Here is a 25,604-nt window from a genome sequence, read left to right as displayed (position 1 = left end):
GCTAAGGACGGCTCCATCCCCATCCCTGACTCAGTTAAAGTGTCACCCTTCAGGTGACAAGAAACAGTGATCACTGCGTGTAAAGAAAAATCAACTCAAAAGCCACAGCTGAGACGTGGGTTTGCAGAGAGGAAAAACGAAGACCTAACACAGCGCCCCCAAAAGTCCAGTCTCATCAGTCTTGTCTAACGACTCTCCCACTACCTCTTCACACTACCGTGACGGAAAGAAGGGAAGCGTGAACAGAGAGGAGGGGTGGCGGGCAGGGTTCAGGGCCCACAGCCGCGGCAGCGGACCCCTGACGGGCTCATCCCCCCGCCATGCCTTTCCCACGCCCAGGACGACTGAGAGCAAAGCCCTCCTACCAGTGGCTCTTGAAGCACGGTCCCCAGCGGGAGACACCAAGGAAGTTACAGGGCGCTCGTAAACTCTTTCCTGATGTGGGCACTGCTGCGGTGAGCATGCAGCCAGCAGAATACGAACATTTCCTGTCTGTATATTCTCGTTCAGTACGAAGTTAAAAACGTGCCTCCAACGAACACAAGAAAGGACGCTCAGCGTCACTCATCATCAGAGAGATGCAAATCGAAACCACCATGCGGCACCACCTCGCACCGGTCAGAACGGGCATCATCAGAAGACCTACAAACAAGAAATGCTGGAGAGGGTGTGGAGAAAAGGGATCCCTCCTGCACTGCGGGTGGGACTGTACGCTGGTGCAGCCACTACGGAGAACAGTACGGAGGTTCCTTAAAAAACTAAAAATAGAGCTACCATAGGACCCAGCAACCCCACCCCTGGGCTTATATACCCGGAGAAAACCGTAACTGGAAAAGATACATGCGCCCCAGCGTTCACTGCAGCACTGTTTACAACAGCCAGGACACGGAAGCAAGCTACGTGTCCGTCGACAGAGGAATGGATGAAGAAGATGTGGTGCATATATACAATGGAATATTACTCAGTCATAAAAAAGAATGAAATCATGCCATTTGCAGCAACATGGATGGACCTGGAGATGATCATACAAAGTGAAGTAAATCAGACGAAGACAAATATTATATGATATCACTTATATGTGGAATCTAAACTATGACACAAACGAACTTGTCTACAAAACAGAAACAGACTCACAGACAGAGAGGACAAACTCATGGTTACCAAAGGGGGGGGGAGGGATACATCAGGAGTCTGGGATTAACAGATACACACCGCTACATATAAAATAAACAACGAGGACCCACTGTACAGCAGAGGGAACTACAGTCGATATATTCTCTAATAACCTGTAAGGGAAAAGGCTCTGAAAATGAATACATATACGTATGTATAAGTGAATCACCTTGCTGTACATCTGAGACTAACACAACATTGTAAATCACCGACACTTCAATGAGATAAGTTAATTAAATTAAATAAAAGTACCGTATTTGAAAAAAGAAGGCCTCCTGCTGGGCCAGAGACATGGGCTCAGGCAGGGGGAGGCAGCATGCTTTTGGGGAACGGGCTTGCAGACAGATGCGGGACGAAGACCACGTCTGCCGGGACGTGGCTGCTTGAGCCTCGGCGCACCCTCAGGACGGCAGTCAGCGTGCGGCGCCCACCGGACGAGCTCGCCCTCGGGAGGCCCGGCAGCGCGCAGCCAGCACGCGGGCAGTGACGACCCGCTGGCGCACGTTTCGCTGGTCACAGGGAGTGGGCGGCACTGATTTCTGCAGCAGACGGGCCAAGGCGCCATCAGCCGTGGGCCAGGCAAGCCGGGACTCAGGGCACCCTCACCAGTGACAAGGGAGCCATGCCTCCCCCCACCCTGCCTCGGTCCTCGGTCCTCAGGGGCGGATGTCCCCTCCTCCATCCAGGAGGAGGCTGGAGGTCCCTGCCTCGACAGTCATGTCCGAGTCTCTCTCCTCCAGCTCTGACCCCGGCCCCCGACACGTCCAGATTCTCACTAACTCAGTCCCGGTCCGTGCACTGTGGCGACCAAGTCTCTCGTGGGACACCTTGCCGGCAATGAACCTGCCCCGAGAACAGTCCCCGCGCAGAAGCCCCCCTCCTGGGCACTGCTCCACCCTCCTCCCCCGACCTACTCAGCTGAGGCTTGGACTCCTAAACAGAGGGACTTGGATCCATAGCAAGTTAGATGGAATGGACAATAAAACCAACCAATATGACTGCTTTGATTTAAAATGAGGAAGCGGCTGAGAGAGAACTGAGCTTTCAGATTCAGATAAAAGTTACTTGAGGGCTTCCCTGGTGGCGCAGTGGTTGAGAGTCCGCCTGCCGATGCAGGGGACGCGGGTTCGTGCCTCGGTCCGGGAAGACCCCACGTGCCGCGGAGCGGCTGGGCCCGTGAGCCACGGCCGCTGCGCCTGCGCGTCCGGAGCCTGTGCTCCGCAACGGGAGAGGCCGCAGCGGTGAGAGGCCCGCGTACCGCAAAAAAAAAAAAAAAATGTTACTTGAAAGTTCACAGTTCTGTGCAGCCCCGATCATGATCCAGATTATTCCCACTCCCGTATCCCCGGACGCTGAGGACAGAGCACGCAGCACCCAGCATGGACAAGCCTCTCAGCCGCTGAAAGAGTGAATGCATGTGTCATGCCTTCATGAAATCTGTGAAACACAGAAAAATTCTTATGTTACAAAGCCGAATAAAAAGAACGGGATACAACACAAAATGGTGGAGGCACTTTGATAACTAGCGTTGAGTTCAGAAAACCAAATGCAGAAAAAGGAACTAAAAAGAAACATCAGAATGGCTGTGCGTAGCGAGACTCAGAATGCTTTTCCTGTTACAATTCTCCATTTTCCATTTTCCAACAAAAGCTATGCATTATTTACAAACTGCGGGGAAAACGACTTCACGTTTTTAAACTCTCGCTGCCAAACCAGTAACGATCACTTCACGTCTCTGTTCTATAACAATTCTGAGAGCTTTATTGTAAGGAAATTGTCAGAGTCAAAACAATTTCAGATGGCTGGAAGGAAAAGCAAAGCACGTGCACTATGGGACTGCTATACTTCTCACACAGCTTTCCCTCCGTGTGACTGCTATCATTAATATTTACATAAGCCAGCAAGGGTAGAGAGCTGCAGCTCTAGACTCTTTTAAAACACCTAACTAAAAACAAAACTGCCCAATTTCCCTTTATTTGGAGACTCAGCTTAGTACCTAGCAGCGGTACAACGTGCGTTAACAATGAGAGGATTTTTAAGCTGCACGCAAGGAAAGGGAAGGTGGGACTCCAGGAGATCCCCAACCCTGTTAAGTGAAAAGGTGGCTCTGAGGAGGAGGATCACAGTAAAACTGGGGCTCTAACTGCTTCGTATCTAAACTTTAACAGCAAGCGAGACGGCAGCCAGGCTCGCCAATGCCAGGTCAGAAGGCTCTTTGGGGTAACAGTCTCCACTCGCAAGGAGCACTGCTTGTTTTGCCATCCCAGTGAAGTGATTCACTCTTTCTGGAGTCAGCCAGATACCCGGCAATTTAGAGAAAAGCTTTCATCACTTTTTTTAGGCCCAGTATCAGACCTCGATCTACAACCCTCCCTCCCTATGACTTTTACAGCCCGGCCCGCCCCACCGCCCCCGTTTCTCAGAAATTAATGACAACCAGGATTACTTTTAAGACTTCCAGAAGTTAGAAACATACTGGCGACAACAGATTACACAGCTTTTAAAGTTTAACTCTGACTTCGGGCCAGGCTGCCACTAGCGTGTGGACCTGAGGGAAGTGTCGGCGGTCGGGGAAGCGGTTCGGGGCTGAGCTCCAGGGCTGGGGGGTCGGCCCGGGGATCACCCTCTGCAAAGCATGTGACCGGGGCACACGGTGACAGAGTCAAGTGGGAGAGTCAAGTCCTGTCCAGCACAGCGCCTCACTCGACTTATCAGACCTCAGGCAGCTCTGTGGGACGGCCAGTTTTCAGGGGTCCCGTCTCTCCTTTCAAAACTGCCCTAATTCTCACCCAAACTGTGTAACTCACGAGAAGTAAGTTTCGAGAAATACCTAGGAAGGGGCTCCCCGTCTGTCTCCGTCTCTCTTCCGTTGAACATATCGCTAAAACATCATTAAACTCTTCCGTTGATGCTTTGAAGCAGATGCTGGATTGTTCAGGGTACAACGCAGAGCTGAACGGGCAAAGGCATGTCCTAAGGTACTGTCCGTATTGAGACACGGCAGCTCACACCGCCAAGCCACAGCCGTAGCTCCAGCCCCCTTGGCTGAGCACACAGACCCCCTGCAGTAAGCCCTCCCATCGTTCTGGAGCTCCTCACAAGGCCTCGTGCTATTCAGGTAAACTACACGCCTGTGTCCCACACTGGACTGGTCTCTGATCTCCCTGGAGAAGAATTCTGTTGTGAAAGTGACTTTCCCCCCGCCCACTCTCTCTTACATTTATAACATTTTAAAAAACGCTTTGAAGCATTTATAATTTTTTTAAACATTTATAACATGGGGATACAGCTATTTATCTCACAGAGGAATAAGGAGTTCAATCAAATTACTGTTAATGGTATCACACCAACAACAATTATTGCTGTTCTAACTATTATAGCCATTGGGATAATTCTGGAATTACTAGGAGCTATCAATTAAACCGTGCTGTAATGAAATAAACCATCAAATAAGATTTAAAAAAATAAAAAGCAATTGACGCTCTTCTACAATTTATAAAGATAATCTCATTGGTTTTGCAGAATAATTTGTGACCTTGCCTTGGAAACATGCTACTAAAGACGAGGGCTCCATTCATTCACCCTTTCAGACGCTGGCGCGCCAGGGCCCGTTCAGCATGCTGACGACACAGAGGAAAGTGGAACGAGTGTGGGAACAGTCTCGAAGCAGGTGTGCGATGGTGTGACGGGGCCGTCCATGTCCTGGGGGGTGGGAGGGGGAGAGATGGTCTTCCTAGAAGTACCCAGAGTACCCAGGCCCGCTCTCCCCTCCCCACTGGTGATATGGAAGCTAGGGAGGGAGGGAGCCTTACGTGGCGCACGTGGCACTCCTGGCCCCCTCCTGACGTCCCCCCCTCACCCCCCAACCATGAAGACAGGGCAGCCGCATCACCTCCCCAGCTACACCTCGTCCGAGCCCCGGGTCCGCCAGGACTATTGCAACAGTTTTCTTACTGACACCCCTCCCATTCTCGGCCGGCTACAAATCCAGTCAGTGGAATAGTCGGCGTACACAGCAGAATAAAGGTAATGAGAGCAATTCAAGGAACCCTACTAGAGGTTAGGTTAAGAGTAAAGCTAGTGACAGAAGGTGCTTCTCGCCTGTTCTTCTTCGGTCTGGTTTAACAGAGACGCGACAGCAATACCACGGTAACAGAGCTAAAATGAAAAGCTTCTCATGTTAAGCTTATCACTGGCAAATTAAATGCACCAGGGTCCCCAAGCGCTCTGAGAGCTCCCCCAGCCACAGAGACTGAGAGGGCTGCTTGGGAGCCGACAGAAGTCAGTTATGAGCAGAGAGAGCTGGGAAAGGCTATGAGCTCTGAATCAGCAGACGCGCTCCTCCTGAGTCAGAGGCTGGGGACCAGGGGGCCCAGCAGCCGACGGCCGTCACGGTCGGTGGGTGCCACACGGGGCGAAGGACCGCGGTCTGCGGGGCACAGGGCTGTGTCCGGCTCCGGCCCCATCACTCCGGGGCCACGTGACTCTGAGCCTCAGTCTCCTCAACTGGAAATAAATGGTGATGATGAAACTCACTCTGCCCGCCAGGAAGGTGGACAGGGCTGCTCGCTGTGAGCATGCGAAAGCCCCCCTGAGAAACGGTACCGCGCAGACAGATGTGGTGCGTCCTACTTTCTACACACCCATCCAAAAGCACTCACTGTCCTGTCTGAGTGGCTGAGCTCACGGATGACTGCACTGCATTTATACAACACGAAGCCAAGAGGAATAACTTCGGCCACAAGGACATCTGGCAGATCATAATTTTATCCGAGACAGTCAGTCGCCTCCCACCCGCCTCCTCAAACAGGGCCAAGTCTCTGGAAGCTGCAGGCGATTAAGCCTTCCAAAGCAAACTCACTGCAGAGCCCCTCGGGAACGATAAGCTCTAGAACAAATTAGTGCAACAGTTGGGAAGTGAAATCTATGAAATCATTAGCTTTCTAGCGAACATAAGGCACTCTTTCTTCCACGGATCAGTTCCTTTTCCAGCTCCTGGGTCCCTTCCACCACCCCAACTGCCCCCCCAAAACACCCTGTGTGCCTAACTCTCCGAGTCAGAGCCTCCGGGTTCTTCCAGGATCCAAACCCAGGGCCACCTATCCTGTAAACGCTCCCCACAAGGACCTCACTCCCTCCCCGCCCCCCAACCTAACCCTGAAGGTGCTCCAACACTTACAACGGGAAGACGGGACTCACAGACAGACAGAGCCCCCGAAGGAGGCTGGCGGCTGCTTCCAGCAGCTCAGAATCCCTCCGACGCCCTTGCTGCAACCTCCCCTCGGCCGCACCTTGAGCCACAGCCCCTGCGTCCCACACAGGGCGACGGTCCCGCCGCTGGCCACGCACAACCCCCGAGACAGCACGCGCGAAAGCGGTGCTTACTCAGAGTGACCCTGAATCTGCACTTGGTAATAAACAGTTGTCAGACTACAGTGCTTTAGCTGCTACATGTCAGGTATTAATCTCTCCCCAGCAGGATGTTAGAATGTTCGCTACGAGGTTCTAAACCAGAGGAGCTTCTTGAGGACGTGAGCACCACGTCTTTCACTTCTTTTGTGTTTCGCTTGTGTGACTAAAAGCTAACACCGAGCAGAGAGAAGGCACTCGGAAAGTGGTTCTGAAGTTAGAAATAACCCCTCTTCGGTCATACTCACTAAGGCTGCCTCACACACAGCCGTTCACCCAGGTTCCGAAAAGTCACTCTCTCAGGGACAAGGAAACCTCATTATGGCTCAAGGCGGCATAGAGTCAAATGCTCCTGTGAAAAATAATTACGCATTTAAAAATCCGACTGGACTTAGTCCAAAACATGAGCTAACGCTAACATTTACTTCAGTTACGGTCCCCCCAGTACAACTGAATGTTGGCTGTGACACCGAATTACACAAGAAAAGAGCAAACTTCTGAGGAGAATTTTTTCTCCGCAGAGAGATTTTTCGTCTTCACGACAGTACTCCTTTTGTTCACAAGAGCTACATTCAGGTACACTGGCAACTTCCACGCAATTACAAATACAAGTGGACCTAAGAATTTGATCTTTAGAAGTAGTACCATGCAACAGCGTTTTCAAATTATTCCTAGAAATTCAAAGGGAGCAATGAAACACTGTCCCGCAGAAGTTTACGGGGAGCCACACGTACAATTTAAAATTTTCTAATACTCACATTTGAAAAAACACAAAGACGAAATGGATGAAACGTGAATTCCACCCTCGAAGCACAGCTCCGTTCGGGCTGGTCCCAGGCGGCCGGTGGCCGCGGCTCCAGACATCCCAGAAGGAGAAGGCCAGCGGCGTGGACCGTCCCACCGGCGGCTCCTCCATCTCCAGCCCGGAGGAAAGTTTGGCAGGGAACGCGGTGCAGGGCAGGCGGCGCGCGGGGAAGGCCGGCCTTGCGCAGGGACCTCTCCGAGCATCAGAGGAAGCTGCTCAGCCCCACCCCTCGCAGGAGAACCGAGGGGAGCGGCTCCCTCGGTACCGAACCACAGGGGGCCCGCCGCCAGCCTCGGGCTGGGCCAGCAACAGTCGCAGGACAGGGGAACTGGGAACGGAGGGGCCGTGGGCGCCGGCAGAGAACAAGGGAACTGCAAGCGAGAGCTCCCTCCGCTCTGCGGTAGGCGGAGCATCTCAAGACCGGTCCTCAGGCCCGCCCCGTCCCCCCAACCTAACCCGTACACCTGGCTGACTCGGGTCCCTCCCCCACCCGCCCCGGCAAAGGGGGCGGGGCTTGTGCGCCGGAACAGCACGCGCGTGTCTGTGCAGCGAGACCCCGCCCCTCCCCCGACGCCTGCAGGGGCCTCTGCGCAGCCGCGCCTGCACCGCGACTTCCCCGGTTCCCGATCTCGCCTCAGGATGCGTGGAACCTCTGAGAAGGCGCCCACGGCCGCACGCGGGGGCCCTGCCATCGCCTCCGCACCCGCGGGCAGCCGGCGGGGCCGGGCGCGCTGTGCCGCGGGCGCTGCCTCTCCGTCCGCCCCGCAGCCGTCCAGGCCCTCTGCCTGCAGCCCCCCGCCCAGGCCCGCCCTCCGTCGACAGCATCCGCCGCGGTCTCCCGTGCCAGCCCATCCGGGCTTCGCTTCTTTACCTCCAAGGCCTACCAAGCTTGGCTCTGACGCCAGCTCGTCAGTCCTTCGGCCGGAACCACCCCAGGGCTCATTCCAGGAGCCGGGGCCCACTCTCCGCCTCCCGGCCGGCCGGCCGGCGTCCTCCGCGGTGCACGCGCGCTGTACACGCCCCGGAGGACGGACTTAGCCAGCGGGGAACCGCTGCTTTCGGGGGAAATACAGGGTCTGGCCACAGGCCTTTCATCGGACGAGGAGCACTTAGCCTTGTTCACGCGCGGCTCTGTCACTGCACAGGCGCCGTTGCTTCCTTCACACTGAACTCGCAGCCAACAGCGCCAGAGCGCAGGCCGGCTCGCAGCGCATCCGCACGCCTTCTCCGTCGGGCCGTGCCGCCCGGGCACACTGGACAGCGCGCCGGCACCACGCGTGGGGCCGTTTCCACAGCCACGTCACCAGCGAGGCGCACAACAATGCAGAGAAACCCACCTCGACAGGAAACAGGCCGCGCGAAGAGGGCGTGTGTCTGCAGGGAAGGCAGGCGCTACCCCTGCCCTCAGCTCGGAGGTGCGCGTGGGGCGGCGGCAGGATTCTGCCAGCCTGCCTGCGGCCCTGACCCACCCTCAAAGCGGCCCGCGCACTGATCTGAGGGTCACAGACCAATCTCAGAGAGTGGGCGCACTTGCGCACACGAACCCACGAGTGACGGGGGACGACCACCTGGCACCCGGCCGGCTTCCAGGACCACTCCCTCTGTCTTCCGCAAGCTCCAGGGAAGCAGCTCGTGTCTGTCCTCCGGGGGTCCCAGAGACCCCCCCCCCCAGGTGCGGGGCCAGTGCCAGTTAACCAGAGCCCTGCCCGCAGTCACCTGCGCCTCCTCTGGCGAAGGAGAAGGACTAGCAACCCGTTACCTGGGTCTCAGTGTCTGTGACCTGCTCAGGCCCCATCAGACGCCCGCACACACCTGTCACCACGTGCAACCCTTCCGTGCCAGGCCCGCAGAGCACACAAGATGGCAGGCGTGCGCGGCCCTCACGGTTCCCCCCCCCACAACGCAGGGGGCGCGCGTGGGGCGCGGGGCAGGAGCCCAAAGGGTCACCACCCAGGTCGGTGTGGCGGGCGGGGCTGGGAGGCCCTGCGCCCTGTGAGCCGACGGGAGGTGGTGACTTTCCAAAAGCATTTCCTGCATCTGAACCGTCGCTGCTTACAACTGGCAAAATTCCTAGTATTGCAAACGCACCAACAATGAGAACTCGCTACCGGCTGTCACTGCAGAAGAAACGTCTGAAGCCTGGAGTATCCGGGGACCCTGAACAGAAAGCGAGGTCAGAGAGGAGACTGGAAGCAACTCAGCCTGAGGGTCTGCGGAGAAACCGCAAAGTCCTGCAGGAAATGCACGTCCCATCCACCGCCACTCCCTCCCGCCTAACGCTCACCCCACGCTGTCCAGCTCCCAGCTCAGGTCTGCAGGGAACTAGCGGACACATCTGAATCACGCGAACTTGGCTTTCACCTTTAGTAAACCATCTGCAGATGAGACGGAAGGACAACAGGATTTAAAAACTATGAGCTCAAATATCAAAACGACTTATATATATATTTAGTATCTAACTCTCCAAACGGAAAGATAAAAAGAAAATCTAAGAAAGTGCTGGAAAAACCAACCTGAGAAACGAAGGCGGCTACCAAGCTCAGAGCCCTTGGCCACATAAGAGACGTTTACCGGGCGCTTCTGTAAGGCCGCCGGCCTCTGCCGCGTGGCACACTGTTAACCCCTGCTACTCCGGCTGCGCCGGAAGCGCATGGAGTGAACCCTCGCGGACTGAACTGCTCAGGGCAGTGATGTGCCTCAGTCACCCCGTATCCGATCAGTTCGCTGTACCTGGGATATGGAAGACGTTCAACAGATGCTGCGGAATGAAGATTTACTGTGCAGGGCCCTGTAGGTTCACCCGTGACTTCCAGAGCTCAGAACGCACGCCAGAGGCATCACTGTAAGAGGTGCTCAGAGTACTGGCCATCCTGCCAACCCCCGTGATATACCCGTTATTCTAAAAACGCATGAACTAGCTGCTCTCCGTAACAGAACAGCACTTCACCATCTCAACTATGTGAAGGTCACTCCCACGTGCTAAGAGCCTGCTGCGCCCGTCTCTCTCTCTCACCCACCCCAGTCCTGCCCTCCTGGAGGCTGAGGGCCGGGCAGGGTGCCAGAGACTCTCAGGCCCCGGGGCTGGGGGGCACCTGTGGACGGCGGCGCGGCTTAGAGAAGCGGGCTGCAAGGAGCTGCACTGCCGTGAGCGCGTCCGGTGCCTCGAGCTCTGGGGCAGCTCAGCGAGGTGTGAGACACACACAGAGACGCAGGACAGTGACAAGGCGGCCTGGGGCGTGGGAAGGCAGAGGGACAGCGCTCGCGGCCCCTACTGGCAGAGGCGCAGGTAAACGCCCCTCATGAGCTTCCCGGCAGGGGCTCTGAGGGGCTGCGTCCGCCTCCCGGGACACCAGTCTCAGCCAAGGGTCACACCCAGCGGAGGGCAGCACCGCACGTGGGGACCACTCGCTGCGCTAACCCGGCCTGGCGCGGTACCGCGCTCCCACCGTCTCACCAGCAGGGATTCTATCTCCACCTGCAGATACGCAGAGACACAAAGCAACCCACCCAGAGTCACACAGCGGCGGCGAAGAGGTGGGACAGGCGCGCATGCGTGCGCGCGCGCGCGCACACACACACACACACACACACACACGCACGCACACGCTCGTGATCGCACCCGGCGGGCCACACGGGCAGTGCTCAGAGCAGTGGGCGCGCGTGGCCCGTCACTCCACCAGGGCAGGGGAGGTGGAGGAAGGCTGGACACACTCAGAAGGGGCCCTGCCCTACCAGTGGCTCTGCCCTGAAAGCCCAGCCTGCAGCTAGTCTTTGCTTTCCACCACCGCCCCCGAGACCCGAGATATCTCACAGCAACTGATCGCCGGTATCACTCTTCTTAGTGGGCAGAACCTCCAACGGCTTTGAACAAAGGAAACACGGCGGCCCAGCGAGCCCCTTCCTCCCCCCCTTGCCCCTACGAAAGGCATTATTTTCACCGAGAACACCCCACCATGGGGTGGCTGCCAGGGCGAAGCCCCATCTCCACCCTGGAGCAGAAAACACTTCTCTCTCGTTACTTCCGGCCAGAAACTCTTCTCCTCTTGCATCAGCTTTTCCTTCTCCATTGTCTTCATTCCTGACTAGGGCCAAGTGGCTTCCAGGCTACACGGTGCCCAGAGCGTGCCTGACGGCCGACAGAACCCCCCGAGCACGTGTTTAGAGCCGGGTGGGGCGGCCGTGACCAGAACGAGGGGATGCCAGACACGGCCAGCGCGGACCTGGCGCTCCCCTCGAGTCCAGCCTCCTCCAGCCCAGTGAGTGGAGCCCGCTTCAACCTTGGCTCCGAGGACACGGCACCTCTCCCAGGGGCCTGTCCGTATGCACCACCTCTTCGCCAGGGATGAAGTGCCCAAAGCAGCAAAGTCCCAACCCCAGAAGCTCCCAAAAGAACCCCAGGCCCAAACAGGAGGTGGTCTCAAAAGAACCCCAGGCCCAACCAGGAGGCGGTCTTTTCTATCATGTCTCTCCGCATCCAAAGCCCCCAACGAAAGCTAAGAAGCTTTTCACAGAAGGGAAGGCAAGCTGAGTCGAAGGCATTCTGCTTACAGGGCCGTCGCTCATTCATTTATTCAAATGTGCCTACATATGTGTCGTGCGTGGTATCCCCCTGTGAACACATGGACGCGGCATGTCACCCCTGACCCTGCGGGGCCGTGGCAGAGTCAGGCACAGGCAACGATGACCCAGCAGGATGGGGTGCTGAGTGCAGTGATGAGCCCAGAGCAGCCGGGGCTATCCTGTCCCCTGGGGTGTGGGTGCCCCAGCCCCGGAGCACTTATCAGAGACCAGGCGCTGCTCTCACTCTGCAAGGGCAACCCCACGTCAACCTCATGGCCGCGTCACCAAGCGCTCGCTATGCTTCCCACTATACCGACGAGAAAGCAGCAGCCCAGCACAGAGAGGCTCAGGAACACGCGCAGGACCACACGGCTGCGTGACGGTGATGGCAGCAGCACTGCAAAGCCGAGGTCTGGTTGTGGAGCCCACGCCCGCTCCGGCCCCATGCTAGGCAGGAGCCGGTGGGATAGAGGAGGGGGACGAGGCAGGCCCAGGCAAGGAGAGCTTTACAAAGGGAACACCCGGAAGTGCTGGAGGAACCGAGACAGGCTCACTCTGACTCAGGTAAGGAGGAGGGGGAAGAGCACGGAGAAGCGAGACCGGCCCACCACGCAGAGGAGTCCAGGCCTGACTCTTCAGGTCACAGGTTACAGCACTGAGCCCCTCAATACCAGACAAGAGCACAGACCTCACGTTCAATGACGCACAAAAGAATGCATATTTACGATGATTAAAAACTATAAAATGCATTTTAGTTACAAATTCATAACAATTTTTAACAAGTGCAAAACAAGGGAACTGCTACAAACAATACATGCCGGAGAGGGTGTGGAAAAAAGGGAACCCTCCTGCACTGTAGGGGAATGTAAACTGGTGCAGCCACTGTGGAGAACAGTATGGAGGTTCCTTAAACAACTAAAAATAGAGCTACCGTATGATCCAGCAATCCCACTCCTGGGCTTATATATCCAAAGAAAACCATAATTTGAAAAGACACATGCACCCCAGTGTTCATTGCAGCACTATTTACAATAGCCAGGACATGGAAGCAACCTAAGTGCCCATCGACAGAGGAATGGATAAAGAAGATGTGGTAGATATTACAGTGAAATACTACTCAGCCATAAAATAGAATGAAATAATGCCATTTACAGCAACATGGATGGACCTAGAGATGATCATACAAAGTGAAGTAAATCAGAAGAAGACTAATATTATATCACTTATATGTGGAATCTAAAAAAGTGATACAAATGAACTTATTTACAAAACAGAAACAGCCTCACAGACATAGAAAACAAACTATGGTTACGAAAGGGGAAAGGGGGGGGAGAGATAAATTAGGAGGTTGGGATTAACATGTACACACTACTATGTGTTAAATAGATAATCAACAAGAACCTGCTGTAGAGCACAGGGAGTTCTGCTCAATATTTTGTAACAACCTATAAGGGAAAAGAATCTGAAAAAGAATGGACACACGTATATGTGTAACCGAATCACTTTGCTGTACACCTGAAACTAACACAACATTGTAAATCAACTCTACTCCACTAAAAAATAAAAATTAAAAAAAAAAAAAAAAAGGAACCGACCAAATCTGTAGGGATGAAAACTGGCCACAGTGTAATTCAGGAGCCCAGAGGTCTGTGTTCCCGACCCGGGCCTCCCTGCACGGGCACCCAGCACCCAGGTCAGGGGGCCCGTGACCTGCTGTATGAAATAAATGTAACCACTTTGGAAAACAAAATCCACGTAATGTGAACTATTACAGTTAAGTCCGTCTCATCAATGTAGTCTCTCTGAAACACTGGTCTTTAACGCCCAGCAGCACGTGTAACCGATACGCACCTCTCTCTCACCCCAATTTTTAGACAAGAAACCCATGGGGGAAATTGGTTTACGTGGCGATGTGATTCCTAACTGCAGCACTCTAAACCTCCAGCACGGCTTGTTTCTACTCTGAAACCATCACCACTACATTTCCAGAGCTAAGTAAGTCTGTCTTCGTCTTTGCCAAGGAAAAGAAATGATTCGAGTAAGAGGACCTCGGGCCAGCTGCACTCGGGTTGGGGGGGGTTGGGCGGGAGCTTTCTCAGCAACGTCGAAGTACAAGACGCTCCAATGCCTGACGGTCTCCCCACCTCCAGGCTTCTGGAGCCACAGGTGCTCCTGTGTCAGGTATAAAGGTCAAATCACAGACTTGGGGATTAAAAGAAACCTTCGGGCCTTGAGAAGCAGTGCTAAGAAAATCATCTCTCCCCCTCGTGTCTCCTGTGTCCACACCCCACTGAGAAGTTACCACATCTGAGTCGATAACATGGCAAATTAAGGGTATAGCATCATAAGGAGGAAACCACAAAAAGTCAGAAGGAGACGGAAAGCCCCAGAGATCAAAACTGCAATACCAGGGGCTTCCCTGGTGGTGCAGTGGTTGAGAATCTGCCTGCCAATACAGGGGACACGGGTTCGAGCCCTGGTCCGGGAAGATCCCACATGCCGCGGAGCAACTAAGCCCGCGAGCCACAACTACTGAGCCCGCGAGCCACAACTACTGAGCCTGCGCTCTAGAGCCCATGAGCCACAACTACTGAAGCCCGCGCGCCTAGAGCCCGTGCTCCACAATGAGAGAAGCCACCGCGATGAGAAGCCCGTGCACCACAACGAAGACCCAACGCAGCCAAAAATGAATAAATAAAATAAATAAATTTTTAAAAAAAACCCTGCAATACCTCTGACACCAGGGAACTTGTCACTACTTTTCTAGGAGATGGAGCAAGACTCTCAAGGAATAAAGGATGCAGAGGGTGACTATCGGAGCTTCTTCCCAAACAAAGCTGTGTTCTCTGGGAAGTAAAAACCACTGTCAACTCTCACCACTATGTGAAGACAGCCACAATTTATGGGTGAAATAAACGCTCTTGGGACTTCCCTGGTGGTCAGTGGTTAAGAATCCGCCTTCTAGGGGCTTCCCTGGTGGCGCAGTGGTTGCGCGTCCGCCTGCCGATGCAGGGGAACCGGGTTCGCGCCCCGGTCTGGGAGGATCCCACATGCCGCGGAGCGGCTGGGCCCGTGAGCCATGGCCGCTGAGCCTGCGCGTCCGGAGCCTGTGCCCCGCAACGGGAGAGGCCACAGCAGAGGGAGGCCCGCATACCAAAAAAAAAAAAAAAAAAGAATCCGCCTTCTAATGCAGGGGACGCGAGTTCGATCCCTGGTCAGGGAACTAAGATCCCACATGCCGCGGGGCAACTAAGCCCGTGCGCCACGACTACTGAACTCACGCACCTCAACTAGAGCCCGCGCCCTGCAGCCGGTGCGCCACAACTAGAGAAGAGAAAACCCGCACACCACAACTAGAGAGAAGCCTGAGCGCTGCAACGAAAGATCCCCATGCCTCAGCGAAGATCCCGTGTGCCGCAACTAAGACCTAACGCAGCCAAAAAAATAAGGAAAATAAATAAATTAAATAAATAAATATTTTTTTAAAAAACGCTCTAAAGTCCTAGTTGGCCCACTCATCTCAAAACTGACATCCACAAAATTCAAATGGGAGGAACAGACGTCTGTTCCTGAAGCTGGAAGTGTATATAATTCATGCACTAGTAAACTTAGGTGGCTTGTGTTTTTAAACTGTGGCTATGAGAATCCAAAACAAGCGTTCCTTTATTCATCCGAGACTCACCTGCCATTAACATTTTCACTCTACGAACCACAGGTATCTGGTCACTTGTTTTTATGAGGATGAAACAGTGTGAAGCCAGTAAAATATTTATCTTGGACAGAGATCTGGATTAGGACCAGTAAACAGTAGTAGGCATAAACATTTCTCTGGAAGGAGAAGTATAAACAGAGTGGTCTTTTCAGTGATGCGTAAAGAGCGAACTCAACATTTTCATGGCTGATCTGAGGGAGAGGCTGGCCAGGGATAGGGCCACGTGTATCTATGGCACTAAACATTTCCAGCAGGAAAATGCCCAACTAAAGGGGAACACATAGTAAGCCCTTTCAGGTTCTTTGAACAAACAAACAGATAAGTAAATGGTACATGAGTTTTAGTTTGAGCAAAGGTCTGATCAGTTTAGAGAATGACAGCATTCAAGCTATTCTTACGACAAACCCAAGTTCTCAAAAAAGTATATTCTTAAGAGAATACATCATACGTTTCTGGGCAGTGAACCTCAGAAATCTAAACTGGAACTAGTATAGAAAAAGATAAAACGGTCTGTAGAGAAGAGTCTCTAAGGTTGAAGAAAAATTACGTAACCCTGTAACTGAAAAGAAAGAAGAAAAAGGCGGTAAACACAGTCAGAGGCACGACAGGATAAACACACTTACTGGTTCAATTCTGCAATGTAAGCGTGGGGAGACGTCCTTAAAGCTTTAAAGAGGTAAGTTTATGCACAAAAAGGAACTTTATATAATGGCTAATAAATTTATATCCCTCTAAGTAGTGATACTAGCTGAGGAAAAAAAAAAAAGAAAAACAGGCTCAAATAAATATATTTAAACATGACTGAGCTCCAATCAGTGTTCTCAGGGCTATGCAGTACACTACAGGGACGTATATGGATATATTCTGTTCCCTGCACTTACCGTATAATCTGGTTGTGTTTGGATAATTAGGATACCAGCTGGTAGAATGCTGTCGGTGCCATAAAGACAAAACAAAGAAACAGTAAGTGCAGGAGCTGGGAGGGTGAGCCCTCTCAGGGCTCAAGACAGTTGGGGGGGCATCTGAACTGCGTCGGGAAGAGCAAACAGAATTTGGACAAAAGTAACTCTGAGGGAGGGAACAGAAAAAGAAAAGTCTTGTAATGTACAGCATGGTGACTACAGTTAACATTGTATTGCATATTTGAAAGCTGATAAGAAAACAGGTCTTAAAAGTTCTCGTGACAAGAAATTTTTTATAACTACGTGAGGTGACGGATGTTAACTAGACTTAACTGTGATTGTTTCACAATATATATAAATAGAGAATCATGTTGTACACCTGAAACCAATATAATGTTACACACCAATTATACTTCAATTTTTTCCCACAATTTTATCTTTTTTATTCTTTATTTTTTATTTTTTGGCCGCGGGGCTTGAGGGATCTTAGTTCCCTGACCAGGGATCGAACCTGTGCCCCACGCATTGGAAGTGCAGAGTCTTACCCACTGGACTGCCAGGGAAGTCCCTCAATTTTTTTTAATTAGAAAAAAAAGAAAAACGGAAAGAAGAAGAAGTCTTAAGAGCGAGATGTGGATTTCCTAGGCCCTCTGGCAAATACTGGCCTAAACTGTCCCCTGAACGTCATTACTGTGGTGTCCAGCTGCACCTCAAATTCACGCGCAGAAACAAACGTACGCGTTCCTTTTTTCAAGTCATTTCTCCTTATAACTGCCCTACTTGCATTAACTATGCTACTGTTGGCCCAGGTTACTCTGGCTCAAACCCTGGAAGTTATTTTATATATTATATTGCTCCTTTTTGAGAATTCTTTACTCTGTTTACAATTCCCTGTCCCTCTCACTTCCTGTCCGTTGTTCCTCTGAAACATGCCTGATGCACAGTCCTCCATGCATACCATTTAGGTCCCCCGGGGAAACTACCTGCAGAGAACGCAGCGGACGACGGACAAACCCAGAATTACTTGCTGAGCTTTGAGGCCCGGTCTCAGCCTTAAATCCTGGGACGCCGGACTGCACCGGGCTCAGAACAGATGGCGAATTCCAGCCGTGAGGATCTCAGAGCCTAACCAGTGTAGGTCAAAGACCTCTTCCTCTGCCCCCCAAGAGGCCACAGGGAATTAACCTGATGGTGAGGAAGGACCCTCACTGAGAATGTGAGCTGGCAAAAAAAAGCACTGTGAAGCCTGCCTGCCCCGATGCCCAGAGCAGAGGTGGTCAAAGTCCTGCACCCCAAATATTTCTAGGATGGGAAGGAAAGGTGAGTCTTCTGAGCAGAGGGGTGATAAGTGACAGCTTAACAATACTTTGGGATTTGTTTTGAAGGACAGCAGCGATCCTGTTAATTTATCCTCGAGGATAACTGTGCCTCCACCCGCCAACGATGTCTCTGGGGCCCTGGAAGCCCAGGGCCCTGCGCACAAAGGTTTCTAAAACACAGGCAGAGAGCTCGGGCCTAACATACGATGGACAGCAAGACTGTCACCCCCAGGATGCCACCTGCTACGGTCTGCTGATTGGACCACAACAATCAAGTGCTCATTCTGATGTAATTCTGAAAAGAACCTTCCTGTTAAACAGCTACTGAACGTGCTAGCAGTCACGGCAAGCTCAGGGCAACTCACGTGGCCACCGCCGTGTTAAACACAATACCGACTTTTATGGTCCAGGCTGTAAAACTCCATCCTCGATGCAGTGATCTGAGCAGCACGCAGTCATGGCTGTGAGAGCAAGTCCAGCACCGCCTGGTCTGAAGGGAGGCGGCTTGGAAGAAGGAAGACGCGATGCTGAACGCACTGTGAACTGCGGCTGCGGCTGCACCTGCAGGAACCAGGCGGCCTTTGACAGCGTCAGCTGGAGGAGGCGGAGGGCGCGGGCTTTCCGAACTGCAACCCCCCAAGCCCGCTACAATGAGGACCAGTGCTTAGCGCTTCAGTTCGATGAGATTACGGGACAACTGCAAGGTGTCCCTTCGTCTAGCTTCTGAGACAAACGCCTCTCTCTCTTTTCCCCTTGCTCCCCCCTTCCTGCTCGTAAAAATCTAACTCGTGTTCAAGCGCAATCTCCTCTCCTTGGCGCAGGCCTGCATTTTAGGAAACCGTTCATCAATACAGGAAGCAGAACTACTGGGAAACTGCTTTCGGGGAAAAACAGAGCTCCTGAGCTACAGAAAGAGATATCTGGGGGGTGGGGAGAGATGAGGAGGCAGAGCACAGAGGGTTTTCAGGACCACGAAAATTCTCCGTATGATGTTATCATGACGGACACGTGTCATTAGACATCCGTCCAAACTCACAGAACAAGAGTGAACCAAGAGGCAACCCCAAGGTAAACTAGGGGCTTTGTGTGATTATGGTGTGTGGACGCAGCTGGTCATTGGTTGAAAAACGGACCGCTCTGGTGAGTGATGCTGGTAACTGGAGAGGTTACGCGTGTGCGGGGCAGGGGTACAGGGGAAACCTCGGGGCCTTCCTCTCAGTCTTACTGGACGCCTAAGACTGCCCTAAAGAAAGCCTTTATTTAAAAAGAGAGAGCGCGCGCTCCCTACACGTGCTAGGCTTACCGAGTCTGGATTCTGCCACGGGCTGGGAGGGGAACCACACAGGTGACATTGCTGGCTCGTATCCGTTCTGGTTTCTTCCCTTTGGAGATAAGAGAGTCCTGGGATTGCGGACGAGGGGAGACTAAGGAATATCATACACAGCAAAACTGCACTAGCTTGGATCCCAGCCCCCAAGTTAAGTGAAGGCATCTGCGCTGCGCCGCTGCACAGCCGCCCACGCTCACACCTGCGGTGGCTCCCCGGTGCCTGCCGAGAGGGAACGCCACCTCCGGAGGAAGACGGGCCACTCGCGGCGCCACAGGCTCGGCACCACCCAGAGGTGGGGTGGACGCAGGGAAGCAGCTGGAGGAGCTGCGGGCAGAGACACGTAACGCTGGGCTCTGCCAGTTACGAGACCCGAGGCCCCACAGGCGCCGAGCGCTGTGCACCAGGTGGGACTGACGTGTGTAATCTCCAGGCCTCAGAACCGTGCACGGAAGCCGTTTGACACCCATCTTACGGAAGAGAACCCTCAGAGACGACGTGCCCTACGTGGTAAGTGGGAGAGCCGGCTTTGACTCAAGAATACAGACCCTACCGGAGTCTCTACTCTTTCTGTTAACCCTCAAAGTGTAGACCGAGGACGCTCACCTACTCTCCGGGGCCACCTAAGTTTAAAACTGAGCAGGAGTAATGCCTGCGAGGCCCTACACAGTCCGGCCCCGGTGGGCCCTGCCTCCCAGGAGCACTCATTTCAAAGAATCCGGCCCATTTCCTGACCCAGGAACACCTCCAAGGTAAGAGTCGTCTTCATCCTCTCCACCCGAGTCCTACCCATCAGATCCCAGCTGCTGGGTAAAGCCTGCCCTAAAGAGCCCTCACTCCTGCCTGACATCTCCACAGGACCGTAGAGACTTGGTCCTGAACGCCTTACTGCTTTCTCTTATCGGTTAGTTTTTTAAACTTAATACCTATCATTTGCACAGTTAAAATGGAAGCCCCCTAGAAATAATAGTTAAACCTCGTACTTCCTCATAAACCCCACAGAATATCAACCTCTTAGGAACTTCAAATGTTCACCTGCAGAGAGGGAATACAGACCACGTACCGACTTGGCTTTGCACTCCCAGAACCACTAGTTACCCACACAGTGATCTCCAGCACGCCTCAGTTTTATCTGTAAATTATTACAGCTTTATATCTATAAATTAGCTAATGAAATACCCACCCTCAAAGGGTAACTTCGAGATGATGTAAGCAAATGCCACGCGGCGCAGGTCCCTCCTCCACAAACACTGCCGGGGGCTCCGTAAACACTCTGGAGAAGCAGCTACTTACAGGAGTCTTAAAAGACTGCAGAGACGCTGTTTACATACACAGCCCATAATACGTCCACCAGTTAATGAGATTCACAACATGAAAATACATCTTTAAAGTCACAAATGGCTACTTGCATTACAAAAGAATTTTTTCTCATTTTTCATTTTTTGCCTACGCTATTTTATAACAGTAAACAAATATTTTTAAAGGATATTTATCCACAAGTTCATTACCCCATCGAATCAACTCTTGTAGTTTTCTGTTTTCCTTTCTAGTCCTTGGTCATACATTTATATATTTTACTAACATATTCATCTTGTAGGTACCAATTGATTTGGGGTTTTTTATTTACCATATCAAACATTTGATTATATTATGTTATATTAAATGTGAATGTTAATTATAACATAGTATATATGTATTACATTATATATGTATATTACATAATATATGTTATAATTAACATATATTTTAACATATAGTATTTGATGTATTTGTTGACATATTAAACATACATGAATATATTTTATATATTATATTAAAACACAACGTGACTATATTAATAGTCTTCATAATCATTTAGCCATCATATCCTACGAAGCTAACATCACAGTTTAGCTAATTTCCTGCTGTTAGACAACTATTATAATTCCTTTTAGATAAAGGATCATTCTAACAATAGAATTAGATCATCGCATTAGATCATTCTAACAATAATGTCTAAAGAACATCTCCATGTGTGAAAGTTTTTTTGCTTTTTTTTAACATCCTCATGCAGAGAACTTTTTTCTTTTAAATCTAGAACAAGCTAGACAAGGGGTCAACAGCTACCAAGCGAGGGGTAGGGTCCGAGTTTCACCACCACCCACCAGCAGTTTCCTCCGGTCACTTTAAATCACCTCCACTAAACAGCCACTCACGGGATGCTGCCAGGAGTGTAAGTAGGTTCAGCATCTCTGAAGAGCGATTAGGCAGAAATTCCACCCTGGGTCCTGACCCTAGAAAAATACTTGAGCTTATGAATAAGCATCTTCTGACCAGGAAGTTCACCATCTCTAACAAAAAAGCCTGAAAACAATCTAAACATCCGTCAGCAGGGGACTGGTTAAACTTAGTGTAGTTGTCTGCCCACTAAAATTACCTGGGGGGTGGCAGGGAGGTGTTCATAACGACAGAGCTGTAGGCAACCCGGATCAATGAGATCAGGATCTCAGAGAATGGTCTGGGCATTTAAACCTTGCTGGGTCCCTGCAATGTCCAGCCAGACCTGACAGCCACTGAGTGAGTCTTCCACGCACATTCACTCAGTGGAAGCCGGGCAACTGTCAGCAACACGCTGGACGGTGTGTACAGCAACTACCATTTCTGGGAATGAAAGAGAATGTTTTTTCCTGTATGTGCATCGAATATTTCTGGAAGGATACACTAAAAGAAACTGGTATAATAAGGGTGGCCCTTGGGAAAAGAGATTAGGGGTGTGAAATGAGAGGCTTATATTTCAATGTATATCATTTTATACTGTTTGATTTTTTTTTTTTTTTTTTTTTTGGCAGTACGCGGGCCTCTCACTGCTGTGGCCTCTCCCATTGCGGAACACAGGCTCCAGACGTGCAGGCTCAGCGGCCACGGCTCACGGGCCCAGCCGCTCCGCGGCATGTGGGATCTTCCCGGACCGGGGCACGAACCTACGTCCCCTGCATCGGCAGGCGGACCCCCAACCACTGCGCCACCAGGGAAGCCCTGAGATAATTTTAGATTTACATAAAAGTTACCAAAATAGTAGAGAGTTCCTGTATACCTGTCACTCAGGTTCTACTGTTTACACCTTTTAGAACCACGGTATATTTGTCAAAACTAAGAAATTAATCCTGGAAAAACACTGTTCACTAAACTATGGACTTTATTTTGCACTTTACCAGTTTTTCCACTAATGTCGTTTTTCTGTTCAGGATCCGATCTAGGATACCATATTGCATTTATCATTTTGAAAAATTAGGTGTTTTTCCTGGAGTTGTGAGAGTTCTATATTCTGGATACAAGTTCTTTATCGGATTGAATGCCACTCTATACCTTTGCAGAGTTCTCCAAAATGATTTTTATTTGTAGCAGAATCATTTCTTGTTTTAATGTTTTGGCTAAATGCACATCTGTATATTTTTAAATGCTGATTTAGTTTATATAACGTTAGAGGGCTGTAGTTTCCCCATTTATATAACAAATGGATATGTTCTAAAAAGTGTGAGAAGATTGTATTTTCCCCAGATTCCACTATAGTTTTGCAGATATGTTCTCAGAAAAATATGCTCTTATTGCTGAAATGCTCCCTGTGTGATGTGATTTTTCTGACAAACTTAGGGAAAGGCCCTTTGCAACACCAGGACGTGGCAACCAGGAAGCCTGGAAAGGTCAGGAGGGCTGGCCCAGGAACCTTTCGCATCGAGGCAGGTTTTTTTAAAATTTTAGTTTTTTCCTTTTCCAGTGAACCCACTGCAGAAATATTTTTACCTTAGCAGATACCAGTAAACATCCACTACTCCTATGAGTCCTTGTAGTAGAAACGAATAAATTCAGCACATGTCTGTCAGGGCTCTGCTGTGCACCACTCGCTGTCTCAGGCATCGAGGATGCTGCTGGGAACAGCAAAGCCTTTCTGGCCGGTACGCGGAGCTGGCGCGCCAGTGAGGGGAGGCCCGCAAACCAGAGACTGTACAGCGGGTCCGGTGGTGCTAAGCAGCACAGAGAAAAGTTAGGGTGAGTGCGGCCACGTGTGGACGGCTTCGCCGATAACGAAGCGGTGTTTGAAGAGGAGGGCCTGAGTGACAGGACGGAGTCGGCCTCGTGGGACGAGAGGGGCAACGTCAGAGACCTTCTCGGGGGCATCTCGCGGGCGAGGGTGGAGACGCCGGGGCCGGCGCCGTGAGGTGGTGACACGCGGGAGGTGCTGACGTCAGGTTGGCGAGGAGGGCGGCCTGCGCCGGAACTCGGGGCTCGCTCGGAGCTTGCCGGGGCTGTGGGAGGGCGCTGGGCAGAGGCGTGGTGGGGTCGGCCTGGGCTCGGCGGCGGCGGCCCGCGGAGGGCAGGGAGGGCACGGGGAGGCCAGTCGGGCTCGCGCCGCGGGCCGCGGGCGGCAGGACGCAGACAGAAGTGGCCTTGCGGCCAGGGTGTACGAGGACGGCAGAGCAGACGAGGGCTGCTGGATTTGGATGGAGAGAGAGGGACTCACAGCTGACCTCAGAGCTCCTGGAGGGTGGGGTGACGGTTACTGGAGAAGAGGACCTGGGGAAGGTCAGGTTGATTGAGAAGCTAGTGACCAGAGCGCGGTTTTAGCGCAGGTAGAGTTTGGGGTGCGTGTCTGTGATCCAGAGAGCTGTCGCCAGGGAAGTAGTTTGGAGCTCACAGGGCTGGAGGTTTAAGGCTCTGATGCTGTTTGACTTACACCTGACATCTCTTTGTCATCAGAAAAATCGTCGTCCTTTCTTCGTGACGTGCGTGCTTAGCACGTGTTGGGGAGTGTGTTTCCTAAATACCTGGCGAATCGACGCGAGGTGCACACCTCAATACTGCTTTCTCTAGTGATGGGTTTGACTGTAATAATAGTTTCTGGGGTCCGAAGTGTGTACATCATTTTCTTTCAGATGAACTTTAGTATAATAGTGTAGCTTTATCAAGTCATGAGGAAGTTTGGTGACCCTTCCTGTGCAGTGGTTTCTGGGACTAAGGAGCACTAAAGGGGAGGGCGTGCAGCTGAGCCGGGGGTCCGTGCTGCCTCTCGCGACCTCGGTTCCTGGCCAGCATCCGAAGCGCTGACCTCATCTCCAGCTTCTGCTCCCTCATGGCCACTGGTTTCTAACCTTGGACGGTGGAAGACGCTAACAGTGTATGCATCATAGGTCATTTGCAGTCGGAAAAAGTGAGGGTTTTGGTAGGAACTGTATTTTGGCTCTGTTCCGTTCGAATATATTATTTTTTTCATGTGCTTTTGAAACTTACTGTGGCTTGACTTTGCTGGGTTTAAGGAACTTGCTGTATGAGTCAGCTCAGGCTGCCACACCAAGGTGACATGGCCTGAGCGGCTTAAACAACAGGGATTTGTTTTCTTATAGTTCTGGAGGCTGAAGGTTTACGATCAAGGGCCCGGCAGACTGGGTTTCTGGGGAGGGCTGTCTTCTTGCTGCGTCCTCCCCTGGGCTCGCCTCTGTGGGGATGCAGGCTGGGAGTGGGCACGGGGGCGGGCGAGAGAGAGCAAAGAGAAAGCTCTGGTGTCTCTCCCTCACCGATAAGGACACCTGTCCCATTGGACCAAGGCTCCACCCTCATGACCTCATCTCACTCTCATTACCCCCTGAAGGCCGCATCTTCAGATACCATCACGGTGGGGTTAGGGCTTCATCATATGGATTTGGGGGGAACACAGTTCAGTTCATGACATTTACCATGGTTGCCTCTCTAAATACTGGGGTTACACTGCATTTCCCTTGTGTGTGGAGAAAACAAAAAGTACACCTTTTAAAGAAAGGTATTTGTATCTGAGGCGTCGTTCTAGAAAAGGAGAACGAATTTGTGAAAAACAAATGCAAAGATCTAAGTTTACTGGGAAGGGTAGTTTAAATTTCTGAAGTGCTTACATTCTAGAGTATTTAAATACAGGCAACTCGTTACCTCTAAGCACAGAGAGTAACAGTAATACTTTGAAAAATGCTTTTTTATCCTGATGGAATTGATTTATTGAATTAAGAAATTGTTCATTTGTAATTTGCATTCAACCTAATGTACTAGGGTTCTTAAATTCTTAAGTAGGGTAAATGTGCCCACGTACAGAATCAACTGCAATACTAATTTGCTTAGCATTTTCGTGGTATAATGGGCTTTAGCACAGACTGAGTTACTAATTAGTGGAACCTTAGTGAGTATGGTTTAATTTTACCACATAATGTGGCCTGATACGTCAACCACAAACTCCTTCTGGGGAGGTATTGGAGTGGGCGGATCTCCACGGAAATTTTACCTGTTTGGTACCTGCTTGGTACCTGTTTCATCGCACCTTGGCACTGCTGAAAGAACCCGTGGTCTGGGATAGATGGAAATATATACACACTCTGCCGCTGCGGAGCACAGGCTCCGG

At 51.7% G+C, this 25,604-nt stretch overlaps 1 protein-coding gene across 3 annotated transcripts in view; it reads right to left on the bottom strand.

The window, feature by feature from the left end:
* The window catches only part of LOC102982825 (folliculin-interacting protein 2), a 215,546-nt gene that overhangs the window by 180,304 nt on the left and 9,638 nt on the right, over positions 1-25,604 (bottom strand). Inside the window, exon 1 of one of the 3 annotated variants that reach the window (XM_028491565.2) lies at positions 7,341-7,593. The exons of the other annotated variants lie outside the window; for them this stretch is intronic. Coding sequence (XP_028347366.1) covers positions 7,341-7,498 — 158 coding nt within the window. The 5' untranslated portion in view covers positions 7,499-7,593. Of the gene's footprint in view, positions 1-7,340; positions 7,594-25,604 lie in introns of those variants that run through there. 3 annotated transcript variants of the gene reach the window in all.

This window comes from Physeter macrocephalus, chromosome 7 (genome assembly GCF_002837175.3).
Source record: "Physeter macrocephalus isolate SW-GA chromosome 7, ASM283717v5, whole genome shotgun sequence".
NCBI classification, from domain to species: Eukaryota; Metazoa; Chordata; class Mammalia; order Artiodactyla; family Physeteridae; genus Physeter; species Physeter macrocephalus.
The sequence above is the reverse complement of the archived record's forward strand: the minus strand, read 5'-3'. Positions and strand labels throughout refer to the sequence as shown.